The 24,255-nt window shown below is 37.5% G+C and overlaps 1 protein-coding gene across 1 annotated transcript; it reads left to right on the forward strand.

Annotated features, from left to right (window-relative positions):
* Window positions 1-426: 426 nt before the first annotated feature.
* Window positions 427-16,317, forward strand: IFNAR2 (interferon alpha and beta receptor subunit 2). The gene is made up of 11 exons (XM_029284817.1): window positions 427-511; window positions 4,410-4,451; window positions 5,820-5,943; window positions 6,966-7,062; window positions 8,989-9,026; window positions 9,467-9,580; window positions 11,798-11,970; window positions 12,441-12,583; window positions 13,511-13,673; window positions 13,880-13,998; window positions 15,295-16,317. The coding sequence occupies exons 1-11, from the start codon at window positions 472-474 to the stop codon at window positions 15,901-15,903; spliced, it is 1,662 nt and encodes a 553-aa protein (XP_029140650.1). The 5' UTR covers window positions 427-471; the 3' UTR covers window positions 15,904-16,317.
* Window positions 16,318-24,255: the final 7,938 nt, after the last annotated feature.

The following is a 24,255-nucleotide window of genomic DNA, read 5'->3' on the forward strand; positions in this document are numbered from 1 at the left end:
AATGTTGATTTCACAATTTTAACAAGGAGCTATTAAATATAATCAGACTTCAATCTTGGACTGTTACATTGAGTTATATTGCACTGTATCCTTTGGCAAAGGCTTCAGTGAACAGAAGCTCTGTGTTTTTGTTTTTGTGTATATGCACACATGCACCTACATTGTTTCTACTACCGGTAGTATGAAGTCTCATACCGTTCTGGAAGTCCTCCAGCTCTTTGGAGCAACTTGAATAGCAGAGGCCTGCAGAGAGAAGAGAGATAACAGAAAATCATTTTCCTCTCCCATTTAAAAACCTCTTACATCAAAAAGCCTTATTTGAATAGCAAAGGACATAGCAAAGCTTTAACTTTACAGTACATTGTTTTAAACAGCCAGGTTTGTTATTTTTTGAACACTGTTTCACTTGGTCCATTGCAGATGCAGAATTAACATCAACACTTAATTGCTAGGATGTGTTTTTAAACTACAATGGCATTTTCCATGAAACCACTGAATTTCTGCAAACTTGGTAAGTTAAATTTAATTAGAGAGAATGTAGGGATTTGGGGTGTGTTTTTTTGTTGCCAGTTTCTCCTTTGTTTTCTTCGTCGTGTGTTATCATTGTGGGAGGATATTTGCCTAGGAAATGTCATGGTCACCTCATTCCATGTGCCTAAAATAAATTGTTTATTTGAAACAGAATATTGATAAACAGTCTTCAAGGTGGTACATTAATTGAAGCAGCAGCAATAGCAATAGCACTTAGGCTTATATACCGCTTCACAGTGCTTTACAACCCTCTCTAAGCGGTTTACAGAGTCAGACCCAACAAGCTGGGTCCTCATTTTACCGATCTCGGAAATACCTTTGAAATACCTCCCCCCCCCAACTTTTCCTGACATTTATGCTATGCATAATACATGTCTTGCCTCAAGAAGTTATGAACCTTCCAACCTTACAACACAGGAAGTTTTAAAGAAGAGACTGGACGACCATTTGTGTGAAATGGTACAGGGTTTCCTGTCTGAGCAGAGAGTTGGACTAGAAAACTTCCAACTCTATTATTCCATTATTCTATTATGCCACAGCAAATGTATATAATTATCTGTTGCCAGGTAATCATAATTATGATGGAAACAGTTGTCCCTTTTCATGCTTGAATGGTTGCCATGTTTTATTTATATATCTTTACGATAATTTCCTGATATGTACAATCTTTTCTCACTGATTTACAGTAACATCTGGCACTTATTTTTTTCTCAGTGTTCACCTGAAACTCATATTTGTATTAGACTAACCAATGCATTAGTACAATGGGTCGGTATTTTGAAAGCATTGATTGGCTGGCTAATAGCCACTGGGAAATATTTTCCTACCTTCTCTCCTTATATATAGACTGCTCCCCAAAGATAAAATCACCTGGGGCAGCAGATTTTATCTACAACACTTAAGGCTGCCCGGGTCATATAAACACATCTCCAGAAGGCAGATGAGGGAATGTAGTGAAGTTTCCATATCACAGTATCATACAATTTAAGAAAAAAAAAGTTTAGATGCTGTTCTTTATATTGTACACTGGAACAAGACCATTTAAATAAGACTGCTTTGACTCTGTGAATTCATGGGCTGAGAGTAAGCTGATAAAAAACAGTCAGCAACACCATGCTGTCAATCCTAAGTGAAGGAAAGTTCATAAATGCAACATCTTTTTTCTACAGTTCTACCTATGACTGTAAGGAATCTTTATAAGCTTTTTATCAGGCACTGGGGATTTTAATTGTGTGTAAAGGAGATAGAAATATTCTCTAGCCTCAATTTAAACCTAGGGTTTCCTAATTTCAATCAAAGAGGCTGTAACAGTTATAGAACTTCAGTAATGGAGACATGTTGGGTTCCTGATTGCAGAGAAGTACAGCCATGATCCGCAGCCATTTTTTATAATAGGGTATGTGGTGATAACCTCTAGTGACTGATGTTACTAATAAGACCTATAGCTGGGCAATCCTCACATCCAATTTTACAAACTATTCAATGTAACTGACATGCGAGAGCTGCATGGCTCTGTCAGATCATAAATCTTCTCAAAACGGAAGTTCTTAAATTGTACTCTGAACATGGATTTTTGTAAAGTAAATGTGTTTTAAAAGTTCAGTAAGATTTCACTATTTAAGAAAAAAACCTTTTTATTTACTTTACATCTGTTTTTGGACTTGTTTCAATCATCTGGTTACATCAAATTTGGCCATTTTGGCCCATCAACAAACTTTAATTAACAGTCCTATTGATTCCAGCAGAGTATGAGCAAAGTTGGGATCTATTTGAATATATAATATTTAAATTGTAATGTATTATATTATTTATTAACATTAGTACATTACTATATTGTAATATTTGAAAACATATTTTAAGATCATTTTTAAAGAAAGCAATAAATGGCAGTATTAAGCTAGAGCAGTGGTTCTCAACCTTTTTAATGCCGCGACCCCAACCGGTCGTAAGTCGAGGACTAAACCGGTCGTAAGTCGAGGACTAAACTGGTCGTAAGTCGAGGACTACCCAACCGGTCGTAAGTCGAGGACTTTCCCTGCCCGGGAGCGCCACACATGCGTGGTTCCGCCCCCTGCGCCGGCCGAGGCATAGCTGGCAAGCGGCAGAGACGGAGCAGGCCGACCACCAGCTGGCCCAGCCCAAGGGAGGTAAGGCACCCACCGGAAAAGGGGGAAAAATGGCAGACAAAAAAAATGGCGGACAGCCTTGCTTGGCGACCCCCGTGAAATGGTCGATCGACCCCAAATGGGGTCCCGACCCACAGGTTGAGAACCACTGAGCTAGAGGAAAGTGGTTGCTGTCAAATGGACTATAGCAACCTTCTCCAAACTGGTATTTATGTTGGCTGAAGTACTTGAAGATTGTTTGTTTGTTTGTTCGATTAATCAATTTATACGAGTGTCTAACACACAAATTATGATACTATGTGGCTAGCTTCAGGTTAAAAAGAAACAAAAAATAACTAACTACACAAACAAACACAAAACAAAAATAACAATAAAAATATAGCACATTTGAGGCCAACCCCAATCACCACACCAATCATTACAAAATGGTCTCCTCTCGTCCCCTGGCTTTGCAGAAGGCCATTTGGCTCAGGGCTGCCTGAATCTCAGGGGATACGTTGTTCCATAAGACGGGCACCATAATAGAAGGCAAGCTGCCTGAATCCTATGAAATGACATTGTTTCATAGAAGGGACAGGATGAACATGCCCACCCTGTTGGACCTTGTGAGATAGGCTAAAATAATCAGAGCCAGGTAGTTCAACAAACAATCTTTTCCATGAAAGGCTTTATAGATGATAACTATCACCTTGAATTACATCCAGAAGCCTCATGTAGCCGTCGAAGTTCATAAAGTAGTGATGTTATATGGTGCACTATAGTTCAGCTATAATCATTCATGTCACTGCATTGTGGATCACTGGTAGTTTCCTAATGGTCTTCAAGGGGAGCCCTACGTACAACACCTTGCAATAGGACAAACAAGAGGTGACTCCAAACAGGGCCTCCAGTTCAGGAATGGGAACACTTAGCATATAAGATGGATTTGGTCCTCCTGGCCACTGCAGGTACCTGCTCTTCAAGCAGTTGCTGAGGACTCCCAAATAGCACACTTTTGTAAATTGATGGTCTTTGTATCTAGTGGTGGTGCAGAACTAAAGTCCACAGCTATTCCAACACTCTAAAAGAATGCAAAGAGTGCTATAAATTCTCTATTGTTTATGCCATGGTACAGAGAATAGATAAGAAACTTCTTACTATAGGAATTTAATAATGCATAGAAACTGGTTTTTGTATACAAAAATATCTAACCACTCCCAATTTATTTTAGTAGAATTTTTGCAATAATAGATAAGTTGGGTATCATTATTTGTCCAGAAGAAAAAGATAATAGCAGAGAAGCAAAAATCCAATATCCAAATAAATCTAAATACTATCTTTACTACTTTAAAAAAGTATATCATGGTTACTTTACACTTCTTACAAACAGCGACTTCTAAATAAACCTAAATATTTTGGAAAGATTTAGAGATAAAAAGTCATGGAGGAGAGAAAAGCAGGGTCATTTTGGGTTGAGAGGGCAAATCACAAATGAAACCAGAGGATTTTGAGTACATTTTATCATGGAAAACTATGGAAAGAAATAGGGATAATACACCTGTAACCATCCTCCTTGAAGATGATTGGATGCTCAGAGCTGCTTATGAATTGTTTTCTGTCATGAAACTACTCAGTAGCAAAATACCCACCCACCCCTGGGTATATGAATCTCTGATGCTAAATTCTATTTTATATTAATTTTCCAACCATCTATTTATATAAGATCAAATTATTGTAGTGTTTTTCTTAATATTTGTTTTGTTTAATTTACAGTATGTGTCAGTGCAATAAGTTTGACTTTTAGCAACGTACTTGGTAAGTATTTTTCATGTACTATAGAGAACTTGCTAGAGATGAACTCCTATTGATAGCAACATCCCTGAAAAGTGATATAAATTCTGTCCATCGATCTATGTAAAATTATGCCAAAGCATGATTTAGTATGACATATCTAAAGATCAGGCAAGCCTCTGCTTCACACACATCCCCTACTCTGTTTTATCCTTTTCTTGCATAGCTGGGAGGAAAATTTTGGAAGTGTTTATTTTTAGATTTTTTTTAAGACTGCTGATGTTAAAATGCACCCACCTTAAATAATAGATTATAAAGCTGTATTACTTAAATTAACCAAATTTAATATAACCGTAATCTCATGATTACATGTAAACAATCCAGTGTTAAAGAAAAATGCTGATGGAAAGGAGGGAATCCACAAAGCTGATGCTTAATTGAACCCTTCAATTAAGGGGCCTATCAGGGCTTTCTGTTCCATTCATTAAAACTACATCAACTTCATCATCAACAACAGGGGTAGTCAGTCAACCTTGGCTCTTTTATGACTCGTGGACTTCAACTCCCAGAATTCCTGAGCCAACCATGCTGGCTCAGGAATTCTGGGAGTTGAAGTCCACGAGTCATAAAAGAGCCAAGGTTGACTACCCCTGATCAACAACAACAGTATGATGCTGGGAGGCTGCAAAGCAAATCACTAGCCTCCAGCATCATCTTTATCTCCAAGAATTCCTTGGTCTCCATATCAGGCCATAGGTATTCTTAGAAAATAAACATGCTGATTGATTGCAATCTAATGCTTGATTTAAATTATATCCAGCAAAAGAAAATGGGATAAAAGTGCATTAAACAGACCGGGAGCACTCTGGATGCTTAACTGGCGATGGGAGAAAGCACCAATTTGCATTATGGCCAATGGAATGTTTTGCAACTATTTATATCCATCATTGACTCAGACTGAGTTCTTTGTCATAGAAACCCAGGGAAAATCTCATTCTGCTTGAAACCTGTGCTGCACTGTGCTAATTTCTCCTATTTTCCAAAACAATTTTTTTTTACTATTTCAAAGATAGCTCTTATGCCCTCCTCGTCCTTTTCCCCCCTCTCCTTTTTGCATGCTTTTGCATGCTTCTTACTTTACAAATATATAACAGTGACAAACAGTCTGCTTGAAGCATGAGGTAAGGGGCAAGATAGACAACCAGTTTTGGATTTGCTGGAAGAATCATCAAATTGTAAAGGGGGGCAGTGGGAAGAAAAGTCTAGGCTTAAGCTAGGAGAGAAACAGACATGGCATGTCCTGATACGTTTGTACATTCTGTTTGTATTTTCTTCCTTGATAAATATAAATATACGGTGAGAGTCTCTTTTTTTTTTTTTTTTTTGCACAAGAAACATCTAAATCACCACTCATTCTGAAGATGAAACCAGAGGATTTTGAGTACATTTTATCATGGAAAGCTGGAAATAGTTCGAGGACATCAGCATGCTACACAGTGATGTATACAATGAAAAGGTTTTTATCTGTTTTCTTTATACCTATGTATATTTACATTTTGTGAGTGTTTATAAGTAATCATGGTGGACAAAGCATTATTTTAACACAGGTGCTTAGATACTGCTTCAAGAAAAATAAAAATAATGCAAATGTTTAAAAGTCAATACATTTATTTGGCACATCTTTCGTAGACTGGAGGCAATTTGATCAGATGGGATATTATTTTTTATAGATACAGAGTAAAGTTGGGGAGTGGTTATCATTTTGTGGACAGAAGCCACACTTAATATTTTTAGGACTGGCAAAGGCCAAAGAGCATGGGATGATAATGCAAAGTAACCAGGCTGTGACATACATTTGAATGGTGCCAGATTTTTCTGTATGTTCCTGAATTTAAGGTAGAGTTTAAAGAGGGTTCTTTTTTAATTCTATAAAGCCTATTGTTGGGAATACAATTCAGTATTATTAGCTTCCAGACTGAAAATGATAGAAAACTGTGAAAACAATTTTCAGCAAATGGAGTCAGAAAGGATTCTGAGTGCTGCATGTACTTGGAGTATAGATGCTATCCTGTATGGACCTAAAACCAATTGAAAATCTTGAGGCAATATAGCCATGGAATCCTTGGTGTATTCAAGAGGTCATAGGAAAGTAAGTGACAAAAAGTGCATTATGAGATGATTGATGCAAACCTGTGACCTACACAATATATACTTGCATCCAACACTGAACGCAACATTCCTGTATTGTGAATATTTTCATCATCACAGTTTTTACTAAGTGCCTATAAATTAAAGAACATCAGTCTGTTATATTCAATTAAAGTATGTTTGCAAAAATCTAAAGTTATCACTCAATTGGCAATATGTTCTCATTTTATATAAATAAAATAAACCAGTCAATCATTCCTGTCAATGACCGTAGTCAGCACTTTTTCCTACTTGATGAGATAAACCTAGACCAAATGGGTGCATTTGTTGAATGGCTGGGAAATTCGACAGAAAATGGAAGGGAAAAATGTCTTGTTTTATTTTCTTTAGAACTTCTAGCTGTAATTTCCTTACCATGGGAACAGAGTTGAAATCAGCAGCAAAAGGCCAGGAACAAGTTAATTCTTACAACTCTAGGCAAGTAAAATAATTCTTGAGAAGTTGAAATGTGTTCGAATATTAGTACCTCGGGTTGGTAGTTGGGCTGTTGGTTTGACCTCTGAGCTTGGCGATTTGGTTGCAAACATTTCATCTCCATTCGGGGGAATCATCTTCAGTGCGCTTTGAATTGTGCTTGTCTGTGAGAGCACTGGCCTTTAAATACCTTTTTGTATAATGTAAATACCATTTTGTGTTATGTCCGTCCATGAAGACTCAGAAGGACACAAGTTTCCTCTAAACAGGACCATAGTTGTAACCCAAGTGAAATTGAGAGAAAGAATTCCTCGAAGCCTGGTTCTCCACCAATAAATCAATAAACAGACATCGACCCAATCTACCAACTGCTGAGAACGAAAGAACTACTTCAACTGCAATCCCGAAGGCAGCATTTAAAAACAAACAAACAGGCACCCCACCACCCAGCAACAAAAATCACAACCCTCCACAAGAAATTGGACCACGTCACAACAACGACATCCAGCCAACCAAACAATCTGAAACCAGACCATGACTCAGAGGCAATCGAACAAACAATACTATTTGCATCACATCATACACAGTACTTAAATACCAAGACTATGGCCCAGCAACAACAACCAGCCAATCAAACAGCCCAAAACCAACACCCACACCAATTTACATCACACAAAAAAGTATTTAAAGGCCAGTGCTCTCACAGATTAGCACAATTCAAAAGTGCACTGAAATGGACAGATTAATTTTAGAGATTAAAGAGAAAGAAGATTCGGTTTATTTTAAAACATGGGACAATTTTTATCAATGGCTAGCAAAAAGATAGTGAGAAATGAATGTGATACCTTATTGTGAATATATATTAGTAAGATGAGGGACATGTACTGACTAACTGACATAGTTTATGATTATTGTTTCTCATATTTACTATAGCTATTTACTATTATATTAATTAGTGTTATTGAATATATGTACCCGGACAATAGCCTGCTTGCTAAAGCTTGAGAATGTTTATGTCAAGGGGGGGGTAACCCCATTGTTCTTCCCATCCCTGCCCTAATCTCAACCCTGACCCCCATCCTGAATCCCAACTCCCATACTGATCCCATCCCTTCCCTAGCCTTATAAAACTCAATAAAATTTATTTTTTTTAAAAGTGCACTGAAGATGTCCCCCCGAATGGAGGCAAAACATTTGCAACCAAATTGCCAAGCTCGGAGATCAAACCAACAGCCCAACTCTGAGTTGATGCTCATATCTATATTTGTCCTCTTTTGTTTTAGTTCATTATACTCCACTGTATAATTTTTGTCTTCCTGCTTTCTATGTTGTGAAACACAAAGTTTTACAGCAAAACACAATGGGCCAATGAATAACAGTTTAAAGATTGTAATGTGTCTTAACATTTCCACAATGTTTGCTTTGGAGTGAGGTGAATTTGAGGCTTAGAATTAAATCAGGAGCATTGTAGTATAGGTATTATACCAGGGGTCTTCAAACTTGGCCCTTTTATGACTTGGGGACTTCAACTCCCAGAATTCCTTAGCCATGCTCGCTGGCTGAGGAATTCTGGGAGTTGAAGTCCCCAAGTCATAAAAGGGCCAAGTTTGAAGACCTGTGTTAAACGAAGCAGGGGAACCCAGGTTTGTGTTCTCACATGACCATGAAGTTTTAGACCCAGTTCCTCTCTCTCTTAACACACTTCCTGAGAGGTTGCAGTATAAGAACAAAGTAATAGGAGACTCCCACGTGTATCATTCTGAGCTACCAAAGATAAGGCAGGATATAAATGTAATAACAACAATAGAATTAAAAATAAAATCAAAGGTAGTAGGTGTGAAAATGTCAGCCATAAATTTCATTATATATTGTTCTGTTCTACTTGGGAAGATCAGATTTGATGCTTTTTTACTCAATCTTCCCCATTTTTCTGCTTCAGCATGAACTGTTACATTTAATGCTTCGGGTTTTAGACAGGTAGTGGAGTACACATAACCTGTTCCTGAATTTAAACTGGGTTCACACAGTGCACTGATCCTTAATTTTAAACCATAGCTTGTGTCAAGTTATCCCCAAAATAAAACCAGTTCTAAATGTCTTAATCAGTAAATTCATTTAAACATGGTTGTGCTCTACTCGGTATCCAGATGACGAAGCCTCCAGGAATGGATCTGTCTCCTAGAATATCTTCTTGCCTTGCCTTGCTTAGATGTCTGGTGCCCCTTGCACATGTATAACAACCAGAAGGAGTGTACCAGTTTGAGGGAAAAAAACTGCCTTAGGTTGTAGAACAATAAGGAAGATTCTCAGAGGACTCTGATGTCTTTATGGACACTAGAAAATGGGATGATATATGGTTCTTTTTTTCGATGCTTGCATTTCTATCACAGATGTTCTCTCTTTTTTTCCCCTACCAGGTCTCAGGAAAACCAGGATTCAGAGCATCATGTTGTGGGACCAGGGAAGCTGGCTACTTGCCCAGCTTTCTCAGAAACAGATGCACAGAGAACAGCAGTGAACCACTATCTAAGGTGCAAGATAGAAAGAAATTCTCAGCAACAGATGCCCAGTAAAGGCATCTGAGGTTCTAAAGGACCTTAAACATTTCCACCGAAACCAAAAAAAATTCTGAGACAATCAAAGATTTTGAAAAAATGCTGACTCACTAGCCCTAACCACCCAAGTGCTTTCCCCATTATAAGTTCCAATGAACCTCAAGTGAACAATGGTTGATATACCTCCTATATCAGTGGTGGCGAACCTATGGCACGGGTGCCAGAGGCGGCACTCAGAGCCCTCTCTGTGGGCACACGTGCCGTCGCCCCAGTCCTAGGCCTTCAGCTGGGTTTTATAAAACCTTTTTACTTTAGGCCTCTGCTACCGTGTGCAAAAAAAAAAAGGTTCAATCAGTCAATTTCAACTTCTCGCGGGACAAAAAAAAGATCTTGCAAAGTTGGAATTGATTGATTGAACTTTTTAGTCCCACCCAGTCTGCCGTTACCATTGCAGCCATGCCCACCCAATGGGCCACACCCACCCGGCACTCGACGATGCATAAGTGGTTTTGGGTTGGAGTTTGAGCACTCGGTCTCTAAAAGGTTCGCCATCACTGTCCTATATGGTACATAGTTAAACATGGCTTTAGTTAAAAATTTTGTAAATTTCAGTGCATATTTATTATTTATGTGCACATGTTTAAAATTTCAAAATAAGAAAAAAGTAAATATAGCAGGTTCAGAAGTTTAGACACTTTTCCACTCAATATTTTGTAAAACCTCCTTTCAAATGTTTCCTATAATTAATTAAGAAAAACTTTTGAAATCCTCTCCCATTCTTCCTTTCAGAATTTTTCTAGCTCAGAAATATTCTTGCATGAGTGATTTGGAGGTGTATTTCAGCCTGTTTTCTTGCTTTTACATGTGTATGTGTACATACTTGCCAGATGTCACATTTTAAAAAATATCAGAGAAAGGATAGAAATGTTACCAAACTCTGCAATATTATGACTGTCTTAAGTGATAAATGAATGTGTGTGATGCTCCCCAAATAAAACTAAATAGCATGTCATGTCAAAAAAAACAAATGAAACTGCTGTGATTCATTAATATTTTGATAAATAGTTAAGCACAGGGCTTGAATTAGCTCTTGAAATTTTCTCTGGGTTTTGTTCCTCATTTTCTCTACACAAACCTGCTGTAAGCTCATCCAGACAAAAATAAATAGGTTTGGACTGAACACCCATTATGCCTCACCAGCTTAAAAAAGTCAATTGCTCTCTAAATTGATACCAATCTTCCAGAGGTCATGACCCATACTTTGGCAACACCTGAGTTAAGGAAAAAGAATAGTTGGAATAGGAAGGAAAATAAAGAAAAGGGGAGGGATAAAAATGAATGCCCTTTGAGCTTCAGGGAACAGATCACTAGCTCTGGAAGAAAGAAAAGAGATGACCTAATTAGGCATTGCAAAAAGCATTAAATTCATCAAGCAGCCCTCCCAAATAGCAGTTAAACTTCAGGCTAATTTTCAAAAGCAGCTGTGCTTTCCAGGACCAGTGCAGAGTATTTGCACCTCTTGCTCATTGCTTTGTTTTTAATAGCAACTGTTGTTCTTAACAATGAGTGTAAGAGGGATCTTCTCAAAGATGCAGTACTTACAAGGAGATCAGGAATATTTTTGAGCAAGGAGGGTTCTGCTGGGGAGAATGGGAAAAGAATCTAAAAGTGAGAACAGAAACATTCTCAATTATAAGAAACAACAAAGCTGTTATTTCTGCCAAAGGAAGTGTTACAAAATTGGAAGGGTCTACTACAGACTTCTGTAGCTGCCATATTTTTACTGCTTTATCATTTTGAATCTGTGTACATAACTAGTAAGAGTACATTGAAATTTGCAGGAAAAGGTCATATTTAACTATACACCATGTAGAGCAGACATGTCAAACTTGCGACGTCATGTGACGTTGCGCAACGTATCGGAGTTTTTTTGCCATTGCCAGCAATGGGGTGGGCGTGGTTTCCTGATGACGCGTCCGGCCCATGGGCCGGCAGTTTGACACCCCTGATGTAGAGATTCCATCAACTATGAATTAATTGAAACAGAGAATTTTACCAGGGTGCCTAATCTTGCATAGACAACTTCATATAAATCTAATTTGGGCCCACCATTTTGGCCAATTATATATTTCTTTAGAATCACTGTTTTCTTACTGAAAAAATGTATTCTTTCTTGTTTTTATATACTAATAGAAAACCAGACTTCAAGACAGTCCAGGAATGTACTAATATTACAAGACCGTTCTGCAATCTAACAAATGAATTTGCAGATTTTTGCCAAGGAAATGCATTTATTATAGTACAGCAAGACACCAGCAATGGAACAAATTATTCAGATATTCTACAATTCAGTCCATATACTCAACGTAAGTAATTTCTTCCTTCCTTTTGTTTGAATCATACATTTTCACTGAAATCTCAAATCAAATTATTTTCCTTTGGGAAAATAATACTTTTTGTTCATTTGTCAAGCGAATTGGCCTTGAAGACCTTTATATCCAGTTATTCTATACATTTAAGGAGATTTTTAAAAAGCTAGGCTAGAAGTTAAGAGTAACAAAAAGGATCAGGTTCTATATTCAGGGCTGACTTTCAGGATCAAAGTTGGCATTGATAATTAAAGCAAACCAATAATAAAACATTAAAAAATAAAAGTATTGTACTGTATGTGTCTTTCTATTGAAAATATTATTTATAATAATTCATTAGGTTTGATTAGAAACCCTGTAGGACTTCTAACATACTTATATTTTAGAATGTTATTTTTGCTAAGATAAAAAAATCTGGATTGCTAGCAAATAGTATTGATAATTTCTTTTATTTATGTTTTAATCAGGATGCCTCAAGCCACCTCAGTTTAATATTTCTGTTTGTCAAAACTGTGTAAATGTCACAGTGAAACTTCCACCTCTATTATTTAAAATTTATCAGAAACTTGATTATACAATCACAGTGAAAACAGCTGATCTCAAGGAAAATGTAAGTAATTGATTATTAAGTAAGGTCTTAAAAATATCAAACAGAATTCACTTTATAATTAAAAAATGTGCTACGTTTTTTTTGCTTTTATAATATTATCTATCTCAGCTTCAACTGTGTTGAGCTCACATCATTTTCAGCCATTGTGACCTTGGTTTCTTCCACAATTCCAAAAATTATACTTCAGTGTTTGTATTCTAAATGGAATGATGTAATCCAGATAAACAAGTTTCCTTTGTATGGGTTCAGAGTGCCAATTGAACTTGATGGATTGAGTTGTTAAGACTAATATAGAAAATCAATTGCCATACTAGCATATAAACCCACATAATTGAGTTAAATTGACAGAATATAAAAAGCAAGATAGTATATTGACATTGCAATGTCATACAATTCAGAAACACGAATTACAAAAATAAAACTATTGTTGACATTGCTATTATGATTGTTGTAGTTATAAATAATGGTATAGTAATAGTACTGTATTTAGAGCACTTCACAAAATATCTCAGTATTTGTCTAACCCCCATATAGAAAATGACGTTCTTAAATAAAAAATACAGTGGTACTTTGGTACTCATTGTTAATTGGTTCCAGGAGGCACAATGAGTACCAAAAACAATGAATATCAGACAATTTTTTCCTGTAAGTAATAATGTAGTGAGTCACAAGACATCCAGCACCAACAAGTTCTAGCTTGCGCATTGAGTATTAAACAAACAATGAGTACTGGGACAAAAATTTTTGTATCAAAGTGTGTTGAGTACTAAACTCGATGAGTTTCAAAGCCGTTGCATACCAAGGTACCACTGTAAGTGCAAAGCCATACCTTGATTCCAGGTTAAAGTGGAGTTTCACCAATTCACATCATTTAGCTTTATCGTTTCAATGCATTTAAAAACAATTCACTTTTTTTGTCTTTTACAGCGTATTGATAATACAACCCAACAGGATAGTTTCTTCACTATTCTTGAAGATTTGCATCCAAATAAAAATTATTGCATTGCTGTTCAGGTGTCTAACGGTTTTAAACCCCAGTGCACTTCCACCATTCCAAAATGTGTTATGCTTGACTCCAATAACGGACAAGGTACAATGAATTATGAAACAAGGAAATGGAATGAGTCAGAACCTGTTTTATTTTGTGACTAAAAGACTAAACATAGAATTCGTTTAGCATTTCAGTATCTTTTACATGATTAAATTATAGTTCTTCATCTTCCTAACAAAACCAGGTAATTTTGTAATAATCTGTAAATGCATTGTTGCTTAATGAAATATATTTTTAATCTGCAGATTATACTGTACTTTCAATCTTGGCTCCATTATTACTATTCGTGGGGCTAGTCATTCTGGTTTTCCTATTTATGACTGGTTTTATTTCCTTTAAAAGGAGAATATCACCAAATGTCTTGGTAAGTAGTGTGGCAAAATACTTTCAATTTAAGATTGGTATGTGTTAGGGCAGTTCAACCAAAGATGGTGAAAGGGGTTCCCAGAAGAAGCTACATGACCCTTACACTCCACTAAACATTCCCTATATTCCTTGTTCTTCATAGACTTGGGGTGATGTAGCTTCTTCATTACTTTAAAGACTATTTCTATCCTAATGGCTGTAAGACTGCTCTTGTATTTTAGTCTTATATGTTTACATATTCAGTTAATGTGCCAAAAGAAGCAGCACTCTTAGTTTGGCTGTATTGCTGCAGGACTTGATATACAAGTGGGATTGACCTTACAGCCAAGAACCTGCACAAGATTAAGAAGGGTTCTTTACAGTATGTAACTTTAGCGTTGATTTTGGAAGCAAGATTAATTTGCTGTAAACAGCCCTCTGGTAATACAACGGAATCTTATTTTAAAATAGACAGATTATGTTGCTGAAGCCAGTGGTGGGATTCAGCCAGTTTGCACCACTTCAGCTAATTTTTTGTTGCCCAGGCCCAGAATGGACTTCCGGAAGTGGCATGCACACAGAGAACTGGTTGTTCACATAGTTGAATCCCACCACTGGCTGAGGCTAAATGAAATTCCCACTAATTATTATGTGCTGCCTCTGGTAATAGATGTGATTAAACATCTACCTCAGACATGAGGAAATGTTTTCTGTCCAAGGGAAATCCAGCTCTCCTTTTAATTGAAGCAGATTACACCAGGGTGGGGTTTGACAGTAACATTAGTAGTGAAACTGAATTGAAAGTCCTGCCCTCTGATATCAACCATCTCTCTGTGCCAGAGGGCACAAGGTACGTCTGAGTGAAAAATTGTATATGTCACATGCTTTCTCTCATTTATGAACAATATATCAAACAAGATTACAAAAGCCATCTCTGCCTTCCTACTGGGAATATAAAGCCCCATTGGACTCTAGCATCTCATAGCTTTCTTAAGAGAAGTGAAGAGTTGGGGCTCTGATTGCCAAGAGGTTTGCTGAGAGATTTTATGTCCATTTGTTTAGCTTATTTTTCCTCACCAGGAAAGAGGGAAATAGGAACCTATACCTAGTTACCCACAAGGGAATTCAGGGCAGAATTAAAGAAGAAGAAAGTATTTGACATTCTCAGGAAGGGAAGTTTAATAAAGACCCACCATTAAAGATAGAAAGAAGCAAAGAAAGACTGTATCACTAGTGAAAGGAATACAGTATATTACTCTTTTGAGAGCATCTGTCAATGTTTGTGCATACCAACATTTGTTTTGTTTTTTCCCAGAATATCAAACCTAATATGGCTTGTTCAGTCTTTGGATCGGATCTTGAAGAAATTTGTGATGTTCAAGCCCAGGAAAGTAACACAATGCAACAACACAGTGAGGATGTGAACAGTGAAAGCGATGATGAGAGTAACTTTGATACCAAATGTGGCATCTTTAACAAGATTACACCATTCTCTGATGTGGCCATCACTCAGAAGCTGTTCACAGGTTGCTCAGCTACTACAAATAAAATAACCAGAACTTTAGCAGAAAAAAATCAGAATGATATTGGCAAAGGCAGCCAATTATATCCTTCTGAAGTGAATTCTGCCCATGTAGCAGAATCAGAATGTACAGACTGCTTAAATGTAGACTTAAATACTGTGATGCTAGGAATAGCAGCTGAAAAACTGGATTGTTCTACATTTGACCATGAAGACATACTACAGTTGAATGAGTCTGGCATTTCTGATGCATTTGAACCAAACCATTCCACTGAAATGCCAGATAGTCAGAACTTTGATGTTCAAAGTGCTCTGTGTTCATGGGAAAATCTTAGTGTCTCTGGAGAAAGTGAATCATCTTATTCAGAAACAGAATGCACCAGTGGATATATGAGAAGATGAATCCACGAAAAGCGACACAGCTTCCTCTGTCCCCCTCTTTGAAAGGCACCTTTGGGGGCGTAGTAATTTAGAACTGACAAATATTGAACTGTTTCTTCATTCCAAATTAACCCTAAAATGTTCTTGAGATTCACTTGAACAAGAAACAGTGTTGGCACTCTGTCTGCATTTATATTGCATATGGAACTTGGTTCCTGTGGATATCAAAATATAATGTAATTACATAATTTGTTGTACAGAGCTGGAGCTACAGTTTACACCGATATTGTGAATGGCAAACATTTTTTCTACAGTTGTGTGTCCTTCCTTCTCCAAATTAATGCCTTCATGATGTGCTCTAGCTGGGAATTCTAGAATCTGCGCCTCCTTTTAGAAATGCAAAAGTCAGCTGCTTTTTCTTGTGTTGTATTTATTCTTTTGTTTTTAACAACCTTAACCTTCTTAGTACATTACTTTATTATAGGGCAACTCACTCCCCTGTGATTCACTTAACAACTGTGGCTAAAAAGATCACAAAATGGAGCAGTCCTGAATTCTTTCCCCAAGGGAGAAAGGAAAGTTCACAGCCTGCAGGTTGCTAGCAGTCACCAAACAACGTAAAGCGTGGGTCACCCGGCACTCTTGCCTGCTGCTCTGCCGGCAGGCCTGTCGGAATCAGGACGGCTACGAAGGAGGTAGCTGCAGGGGGGGGGAAGCAGAAGGCTTTTCAGCAGGTGCCACCACACCTGCAAACACGGCGCTGCCCCTCCGAAATTCCAGAGTAAAGTTGGGCAGCCTTTGAGCATCGCTGACAAGCTGCAGATCTGATGTAGCCTCGGCTGCTGCCCCCTTCCTTGACAGGGCAAGGCTGGAGTGTGCGGCCTGTAGTTGGGGCTGCCACTATGGCAGGAGCGCTAGGGGAGCACCACTTTGCAGGACGGAAGTACTTGCAAGTCCCGCCCCAGCTATGACCCAGCAACTTTTTAATAAAACTAATTTTAATAATTAAAATTATTAAATAATCATATTTATTATTGTTTTTATAATAACTTTTATATTGCTTTATTTGATTGTGTGCCACACAGAATCATTCCTCATCAGATGGGGAAATATAAATTTGATAAATAAATCATGTAAAACCCAATTTCAGGCCTCCAGGAAAGAAGTGTCAGAATCTAGAGCTTTTTCTCTTACCCATCCTGAGGAATGCTTTCTCAAATATTAAGGCATCTTGGTTCTTTTAGAAAATATTTTGTCACTTTTAAAATATTGCTCTATTTCTGTCAGGAAAATATGAGATGAAGGAAGGAAGGGTGGGTGGGTCAAATTAATGCACAAGAGGATTGCAATATTATTAAATGGACTAAATTGTTTCAATATTCTACACTGGGTCTTTGTAAGATGTGTTGGCTTCTAGTCTTTCTAGGTTTGGATCAAAGTATTAATGGCGATGTTTAAGGTTTTAAACATTAACTTGACAATAGATTATCTGAAGGATCCTTCCATAAGTTCCTTCCAGGATTTCAAGGGCATTGTCAGAGGTTGTTCTTTAAAGACCAAATGAAATTTGAAGGAAAAGCAGTTATGTGTTAATCAATGCTAGTATCTATATTATTCATGAAAATCCTATATATGTATTGCATAACCCAACCTTCTGTTACAATAAGAAATTTATAATTAAAATTGTGAAATATTTTTACATATTTATAGTTTCAAATCTCTCTCTCTCTCTCTCTGTTTATTTAATAAAGTCCTCTAGAAATCACAAAATAGAAGATTAGTAAAATAATAAAACAAAATACAATTTATTTATTAAAGTGACATTGGTGTCTTAGAATGTATTAGGATGTTTGGTATGGCTTTAAAAAAATGATTCAAAGTCTTCCTTAAAGGACCAAGCTCATGTATTTTCTTAATCACCACCAACCAAAAAGCACATTTTCTCAGCAAGTCATATTAGAAGAAAATCCTGTTAAAATAGTCAAATCAGTGAAAATCTACAGCCTCTAATAGGTCATCGGTGGATGCATCTTTTTTTCAGACAAGCATTCAATTTAAACAAATCTCTTGCAGCAACAACCTGTTTTGTATTTTTGCCAAATCACAGACAAAGCTCCAAAGCTATGCCCTATGGTAGACCTATGTGCCTTCTCTGATCCTACATCTCCTTTGAAAGTATGACTATATAGGACCTAATAATGGGTTCTTCCTCATGACTGTGTTAATTTGTTTTGCTTCCATCTCTGAGTCAGAAAGAAAACATGTCAATACATCCTACCTTTATAGCACCTGGGTAATGAGACCATATAGTTACTCTGCTGCCATATTTGAATGTTAGGTAGTTTCAAGGCAGTTCTACTCAAAAGTTCCTTTCACCTGCCCAGAATCACTTACCTGCAGAAGACCATATTTCAGTTGCTCCCCTGAACATGTGACAAAATGGGCTGAGTGTTTGAGTGCCAGGGAATTTTTTTTCTGTATTCTGCCTACCTTATAGAATACATTACATGATTATCATACCAGTAGCAAGAAAGTGTACCGTCCAGGAGGTACACAATTTCTATTACTGGGTTGGAAATCACAATGATTTCTTTTTAAAAAAATATATTTTATTGATTTTTTACAATAGTGAATAGAATAGAGCTGGAAGGGACCTTGGAGGTCTTCTAGTCCAGCCCCCTGCTCAAGCAGGAGAACCTATACCATCTCAAGACAAGTGACTGTCTAGCCTCTTTAAATCTCCAGTGATGGAGCACCCACGATTTCTGGGGGTAAGCTATTCCACTGGTTAATTGTCCTCACTGTCTTAGTAAGCAACGTGTCGTCTGGGTTCATATATTTAAAAACAATCATAATTAATATCTATAATTCCATAATCAATATATTAGTTAATGATATATTGCCTTGATCTTCTCTTCTTCCAGTAGTATTCTCCTTTGTCAACATTAAACAAATATAATTCTTAATACTTTTGATACATACAAGGTTGGATATAAACATTTTTCTTGTGTTTGTACAAATAACAATAACATCAACATATAACATCTTTTCTGATTGGCTTATGTTTCAGTTGTATTTGTAAAAGTCATCTTATTAAGTCACTATGTGTCCTGTTTTCAAGATTCTTATTTAAGCTTGTTTTCTCCTCAATATTCAAACCATTCTTATTAGTCATAATTTTCTCAAAATTAGTTACCTTTAAATATCCAAACTTTTCATTCACATACACCATCCCAATGTTTTTACATTTCATATATTATAAAAAGTACTATACTACTTATATATCTTATCCCTCTTATTGTAGGGCCCCTTTATATCCAAAATTTATCTAGTCTTTTAACCATATTCAAACAAGTGTTTAATCATATAATACTCCATCTGGTGTCAAATCAAATCTCTTAAATGTAGCTCAAGCCTTCTTCTTTTGCCAGGTAACTTTCCGAGTCAGTATGTTCTGCTTGCAAGGGGATTCTTCATGTATTTTTGTGAGTTTTATTGGGAATGGGAAAGACAAATTAAGTAGGATATACGTTTTTTGTCTCCCAAACTCTAATGATTCTCCTGTCAGCTCTGTAATCCATTTTGTTAAATCTTCTTTCTTATCCTCAAGTTTGTTTTGAAGTCCTGAAAGATAAAATATCTTTTACATTTTCATTGTTGTGGCAAAATCTTGCAGGTTTTCTTTTGTTTATTTTAAGCTGTAGTTCTCTTCATTTGTAGCTTCCCTATTTGGGTCACTTTCCTTTGGATTATGTTCTGTTATCTGATTTGTTTGTTCATTCCTTATCGTTTTCTGAGAGTTTTTTAAGGGTAAGTTTAGGTTGAAGATGTCATCAAAGTTGTTTTTAATCTCATCATGATTTGAAACAATTGTCATTTGAATTTGTCGCAGTATTGCATACATTTCCTCCTGGAAAGTATTTGCCTTGTCTTGGAGTGTTGTTCCTGCAGATTTCTGATGTTTCAGGCTGGGGCCTTCAGAAGGGAATATTAGGTGCGGTTTCCTGTCACTTTTAGATAGATATGCAACATCCATTTTGTCTCTTCTCTCCAGATAGTCTTTCACTGGTACCATAGTCTCTATGATTAGCCTTGTCAAACCAGCCAATCTTAAAATCCAAGCAACCAAATCTTATATAGTTCTTATCTTTATATATGGTTTTTATAATCCAATATTTATTTATTTATTTATTTATTTAATTTAATTTATATGCCGCCCTTCTCCCGACAGGGACTCAGGGCGGCGCACAACATATTTAAAACCATTAACATATATGCAATCCCCCCCTTAAAACCGAATTAAACCGAATTTTACTGTTGCGTCTTCCGAATATTTAAAACCCAATATAAAATCCACCCTAGGTCAGGTCCGNAGGCCCTCCCCCTGGGGGTCGCCAGCCGACACTGCTTGGCCGACGGCACCCTGAGGAGACCCACTCTGTGGGAGCGTACCGGTCTGTGGGAAGGAATCTGCGGCAGAAGGCGGTCTCGGAGGTAGCCGGGTCCTATGCCATGGAGCGCTTTAAAGGTGGTAACTAATACCTTAAAGCGCACCCGGAAGGCCACTGGTAGCCAATGCAGCTCGCGCAGCAGCGGTGTCACATGGGAGCGACGAGTCCCTCCCAACACCGCCCGCGCGGCCGCATTTTGGACCATTTGAAGCCTCCGGGTGCTCCTCAAAGGGAGCCCCATGTAGAGGGCATTACAGTAGTTTCCAATTGTCAAAGCAGCATCTTGAAAGGAGTGTTTTATAACAGTTCTTCTGTTCAGGGATCTTACAATTATCAACCAGACAAAATTGCAGTCCAGAATGTTTTGCCACCTAAGAGCTTTTCAGTAAATTCCCCCCTAGAAGATTAGCCAAAAGTCAAGGTTTTTCTTTCTCTGCAATTCTTGAGCTTAGAAATCACAGATCAGTAAATATTTGTAATCCCAGAAGGTCAGCAGTTTTTAAAACAAATGTGATTCTCACTCTGTAGTAGATAGCCCAGTATTTTCTTTCCACTGTTCCCAGCTGTTCTTTATTTGGCTAAAAGTCTCTGAGGTTCAAAGGAACAAGTTTTTCTCTATTTCTGGGCATCTTGCCAATTTGAGTCAATGCAGCTATAGTTTTATGCTCTAATCCTCCACTAGATGTCAGTGGCTATTCATTTTCCAACTTTTAAGACAAAGAATTATTTCCTTATAATTTTATCAATACTCTTTCGGATGTGGAATCTTAACAGTTTTCATAATTTTCAGATTTATCCAGACTGTAGTAGTAACTTCATTTCAATATATTTCTGTTTCGCATAAACATTAATTCGCCGCTTACGTCTATGGAAGGGTGGGGATGTAGTCCCCTCCCTTCTCACTTTTGGAGAATTTTTTGCTTCTTGGGGATCTTTTCCAGAAAATCAGTTACAAAATAGGAGAGAGAAGATCGATATTCTGACCCAGTTCCATGCACGCTGTTCACAGTTGTTCTGGTTAGTGCCTTTGAACTTCGGCTGCCAGTAGCTTGGGCTAGTCAGCAAGGTGTGGCTAGCCTTTCTCCTGTCAGGTTAGAGGGCTTCATCCCAAATCAAACGGATCGACCACCATCATTCCGCAACCAGTGGGGGGGGCTCTCTTTGTCGCCTCTCCGGGGTGACTTTCAACCCATTTAGGGTCCCCTGGCAGGGCGAGACCAGCCATGAGGTGCGAAGCCCTGCAATCCATTGGCCATGTTGCTACGACGCAAGACCAGAAGTCTCAGAAATCACAATGATTTCTAAAAAGCTCCAGGTATATAACAACCTTTTGACCTTTTGAAAGAGTTCAACATTCTATTAAAACTTCAGTATAAAAGCACTGCTTCCCCAGTTCTACATATCCTCCAAGCGATCACATAATTCAAGCAAATACACCGAGCAACACAATGCTCAAAGAAAGAGGGGAGCATTCTAACATGCAAGAACAATTGGGGAGAAAGCCCCCAAGATTAATGTTTATCCCACCTATAACAGCAAAGGAGTAGAGAATGAAAGTAATATAAAACAATGAGCTGGTAGCATTAGCTGGCAGGAAATCCATGCCTGTCTTGGTAATGTAGGGTGGTCAGTATGCAGGGACTTGCAGCTTGTGGCTCACTAAGGAGGAATCACAGAAACTTGATCTTTTTACCAAAAGTGACAAATGTATTATTAATTCATGAGCTTAATGAATGCCAAGGATCACATAAAGAGACTAGTTTATTTTTGCTTAGAAATGGGACATAGCAGTTTCATTTCTAACTAGGTTGTTATTCCCATGCTAGGAAAAATAAATAGTCTGCGCAATCAATAAATCTGACCTTATATCCACAACTAAAATAGTCATAGAAGTAGAGGACCTGATGACCAATCAGAAGGGGATGGTCCCATTGGAGACCTACCAGGCTAATAAGACTTCAGCATATTGGCAAATTCCAAGTGCTCCTTTTCAGTGCGCTTTAGAATGTCCATATAGGTAGTCTTCTATTAAAATACAAGTGAAAATACTATTTTTATGCCTAAGTACCTTAGTTCAAATTCAGGATGGCAGTGAGATGGAGGAAATATAGTGAGGATATGTCCTCTACAAATAGTTGATGGAATTTCTTTGTGCTACGGCAAGCAAAAGATGCAGATATGTCTAATGACACCATACATCTGTTGATCTTTTATGAAATGGAGAAAAATTCTATACAATTCATGGTTACATCAACAGTAGCAGGGAAGAATGCTGAAGACTGAAGTTCACTGAAACACAATCAATTTCTTTTACACTCAAAGAGTTCTGAAGGATTAGTATTATATTTTGTCAACTTCAAAGTGCTGCTATTAACAAGAAGTTCTTCATGGCCTGCAATCACACTATCCAAAAGAATACTCTTCCCATATGTGCCTTTCTATAGCCTAGAACAAAAGCCCTGTTCTGGGCCTCGTCATGCTTAGAGGAAATGACAAATTGTGTAGAAGCAGACATTTTTAGGGTAGTCCCTCAGTTTGTGAATACCCCCCAGTGTACCAAAGCTATTTTTGTTCTCCAGACCTTCAAATATATTAATATTTTGAATGAATGCATTGTAACAAAGTTACAATCTGTAATCAATCTGTAGCTGTTCTGTTTATTTTTAATGTTCACATACTATATTTTAAATAAGACCTCTATCTTTAAATTCCAAATTATGTTTTTAAGACACTCTACATCAGACATGTCAAACTCGTGACGTCACGTGACGTCGCGCAACGTATCAGGACGGTTTTGCCATTGCCAGCAATGGGATGGGCACGGCTTCCGGATGACACATACTGGCCCGCGGGCCGGCAGTTTGACACCCCTGCTCTACATCTTAGCAGTAGCAGCACTTGACTCAGTTTGGGTTCCAGGATTAAGATAATTTGGACCTGGTTAGTACTTGAAAGGCAGACTAGAGAGTACTAGAGTTATAGGCTGGTTGAGAAATTTGGGAGAAAAAACATTCTGAAAGAAAGCAATGGTGAGCCACCTTATACAGTTGCCAAGAAATCTGTACTGGTGGTTAACCAAGAGTCAAATTTGATTCAAATTGCTTTTGAAGTCAATCCACCTCCATTTTAGACAGCCACCCAGAGACACCTTATAGGTGATAGAGGCACATACATACAATTACTCTTAAGAGTGGCTATCATCATGGTTCTTGAACTGAAGGTAATTTGGGCATATTCTGGGGTTAGTGGAACAATTTATAATTGCTTATTTGTGAGTCAAAGATTCAGTTTGAAATGGCCACAGCTGAGACACTTGTGTGATACAAGAGAGTCTGGTTTTCTTTAATAGGGATAATAACATTATTTAAGACCAGGAAAAAGGATAGTTGAGTCAAACAGTTTAATAACAGAGTTATTAAAAATAAACTGCCTTCATATACTATGGCTTAAAATTTGATTATCACCAACCTCAATTAACCAAATTGCAGATTGTTTGGTTTTGGGTGTCATAAAGCTATGATTACTTCAAAGCCAGTTTGGTATAGTAGTTAAGGTGCTGGCCTAGAAACCCAGGAGACTGTGAATTGTAGTCCCACTTTAGGCATGAAAGTCGGCTGGCTGACTTTGGGCCAGTGATGCTCTCTCAGCCCAACTCACTTCCCATGGTTGTTGTTGTGGGGAAAATGGAAGGAGGAAAGAGTATTATGTACGTCCCCATAGTTATTTATAAAAATAATAAAGCAGGATAAAAATCAAGCTAATTAATCTAAAATAGTGAAAGTTCCTGAATTCCCCATTTATGCTGTTTGTTAAGGAAGAACAGTAATCCCTAAACTGCCCCTCCTGAGCACTTTATGGTATTTGTACCTCCTAATTTACCTCATTAAAATCATATCAGATGGCAAATCATATTCCATCCCAG

Source organism: Protobothrops mucrosquamatus, unplaced genomic scaffold (genome assembly GCF_001527695.2).
Source record: "Protobothrops mucrosquamatus isolate PMUCROS unplaced genomic scaffold, P.Mucros_1.0 scaffold_149, whole genome shotgun sequence".
Classification (NCBI taxonomy): Eukaryota; Metazoa; Chordata; class Lepidosauria; order Squamata; family Viperidae; genus Protobothrops; species Protobothrops mucrosquamatus.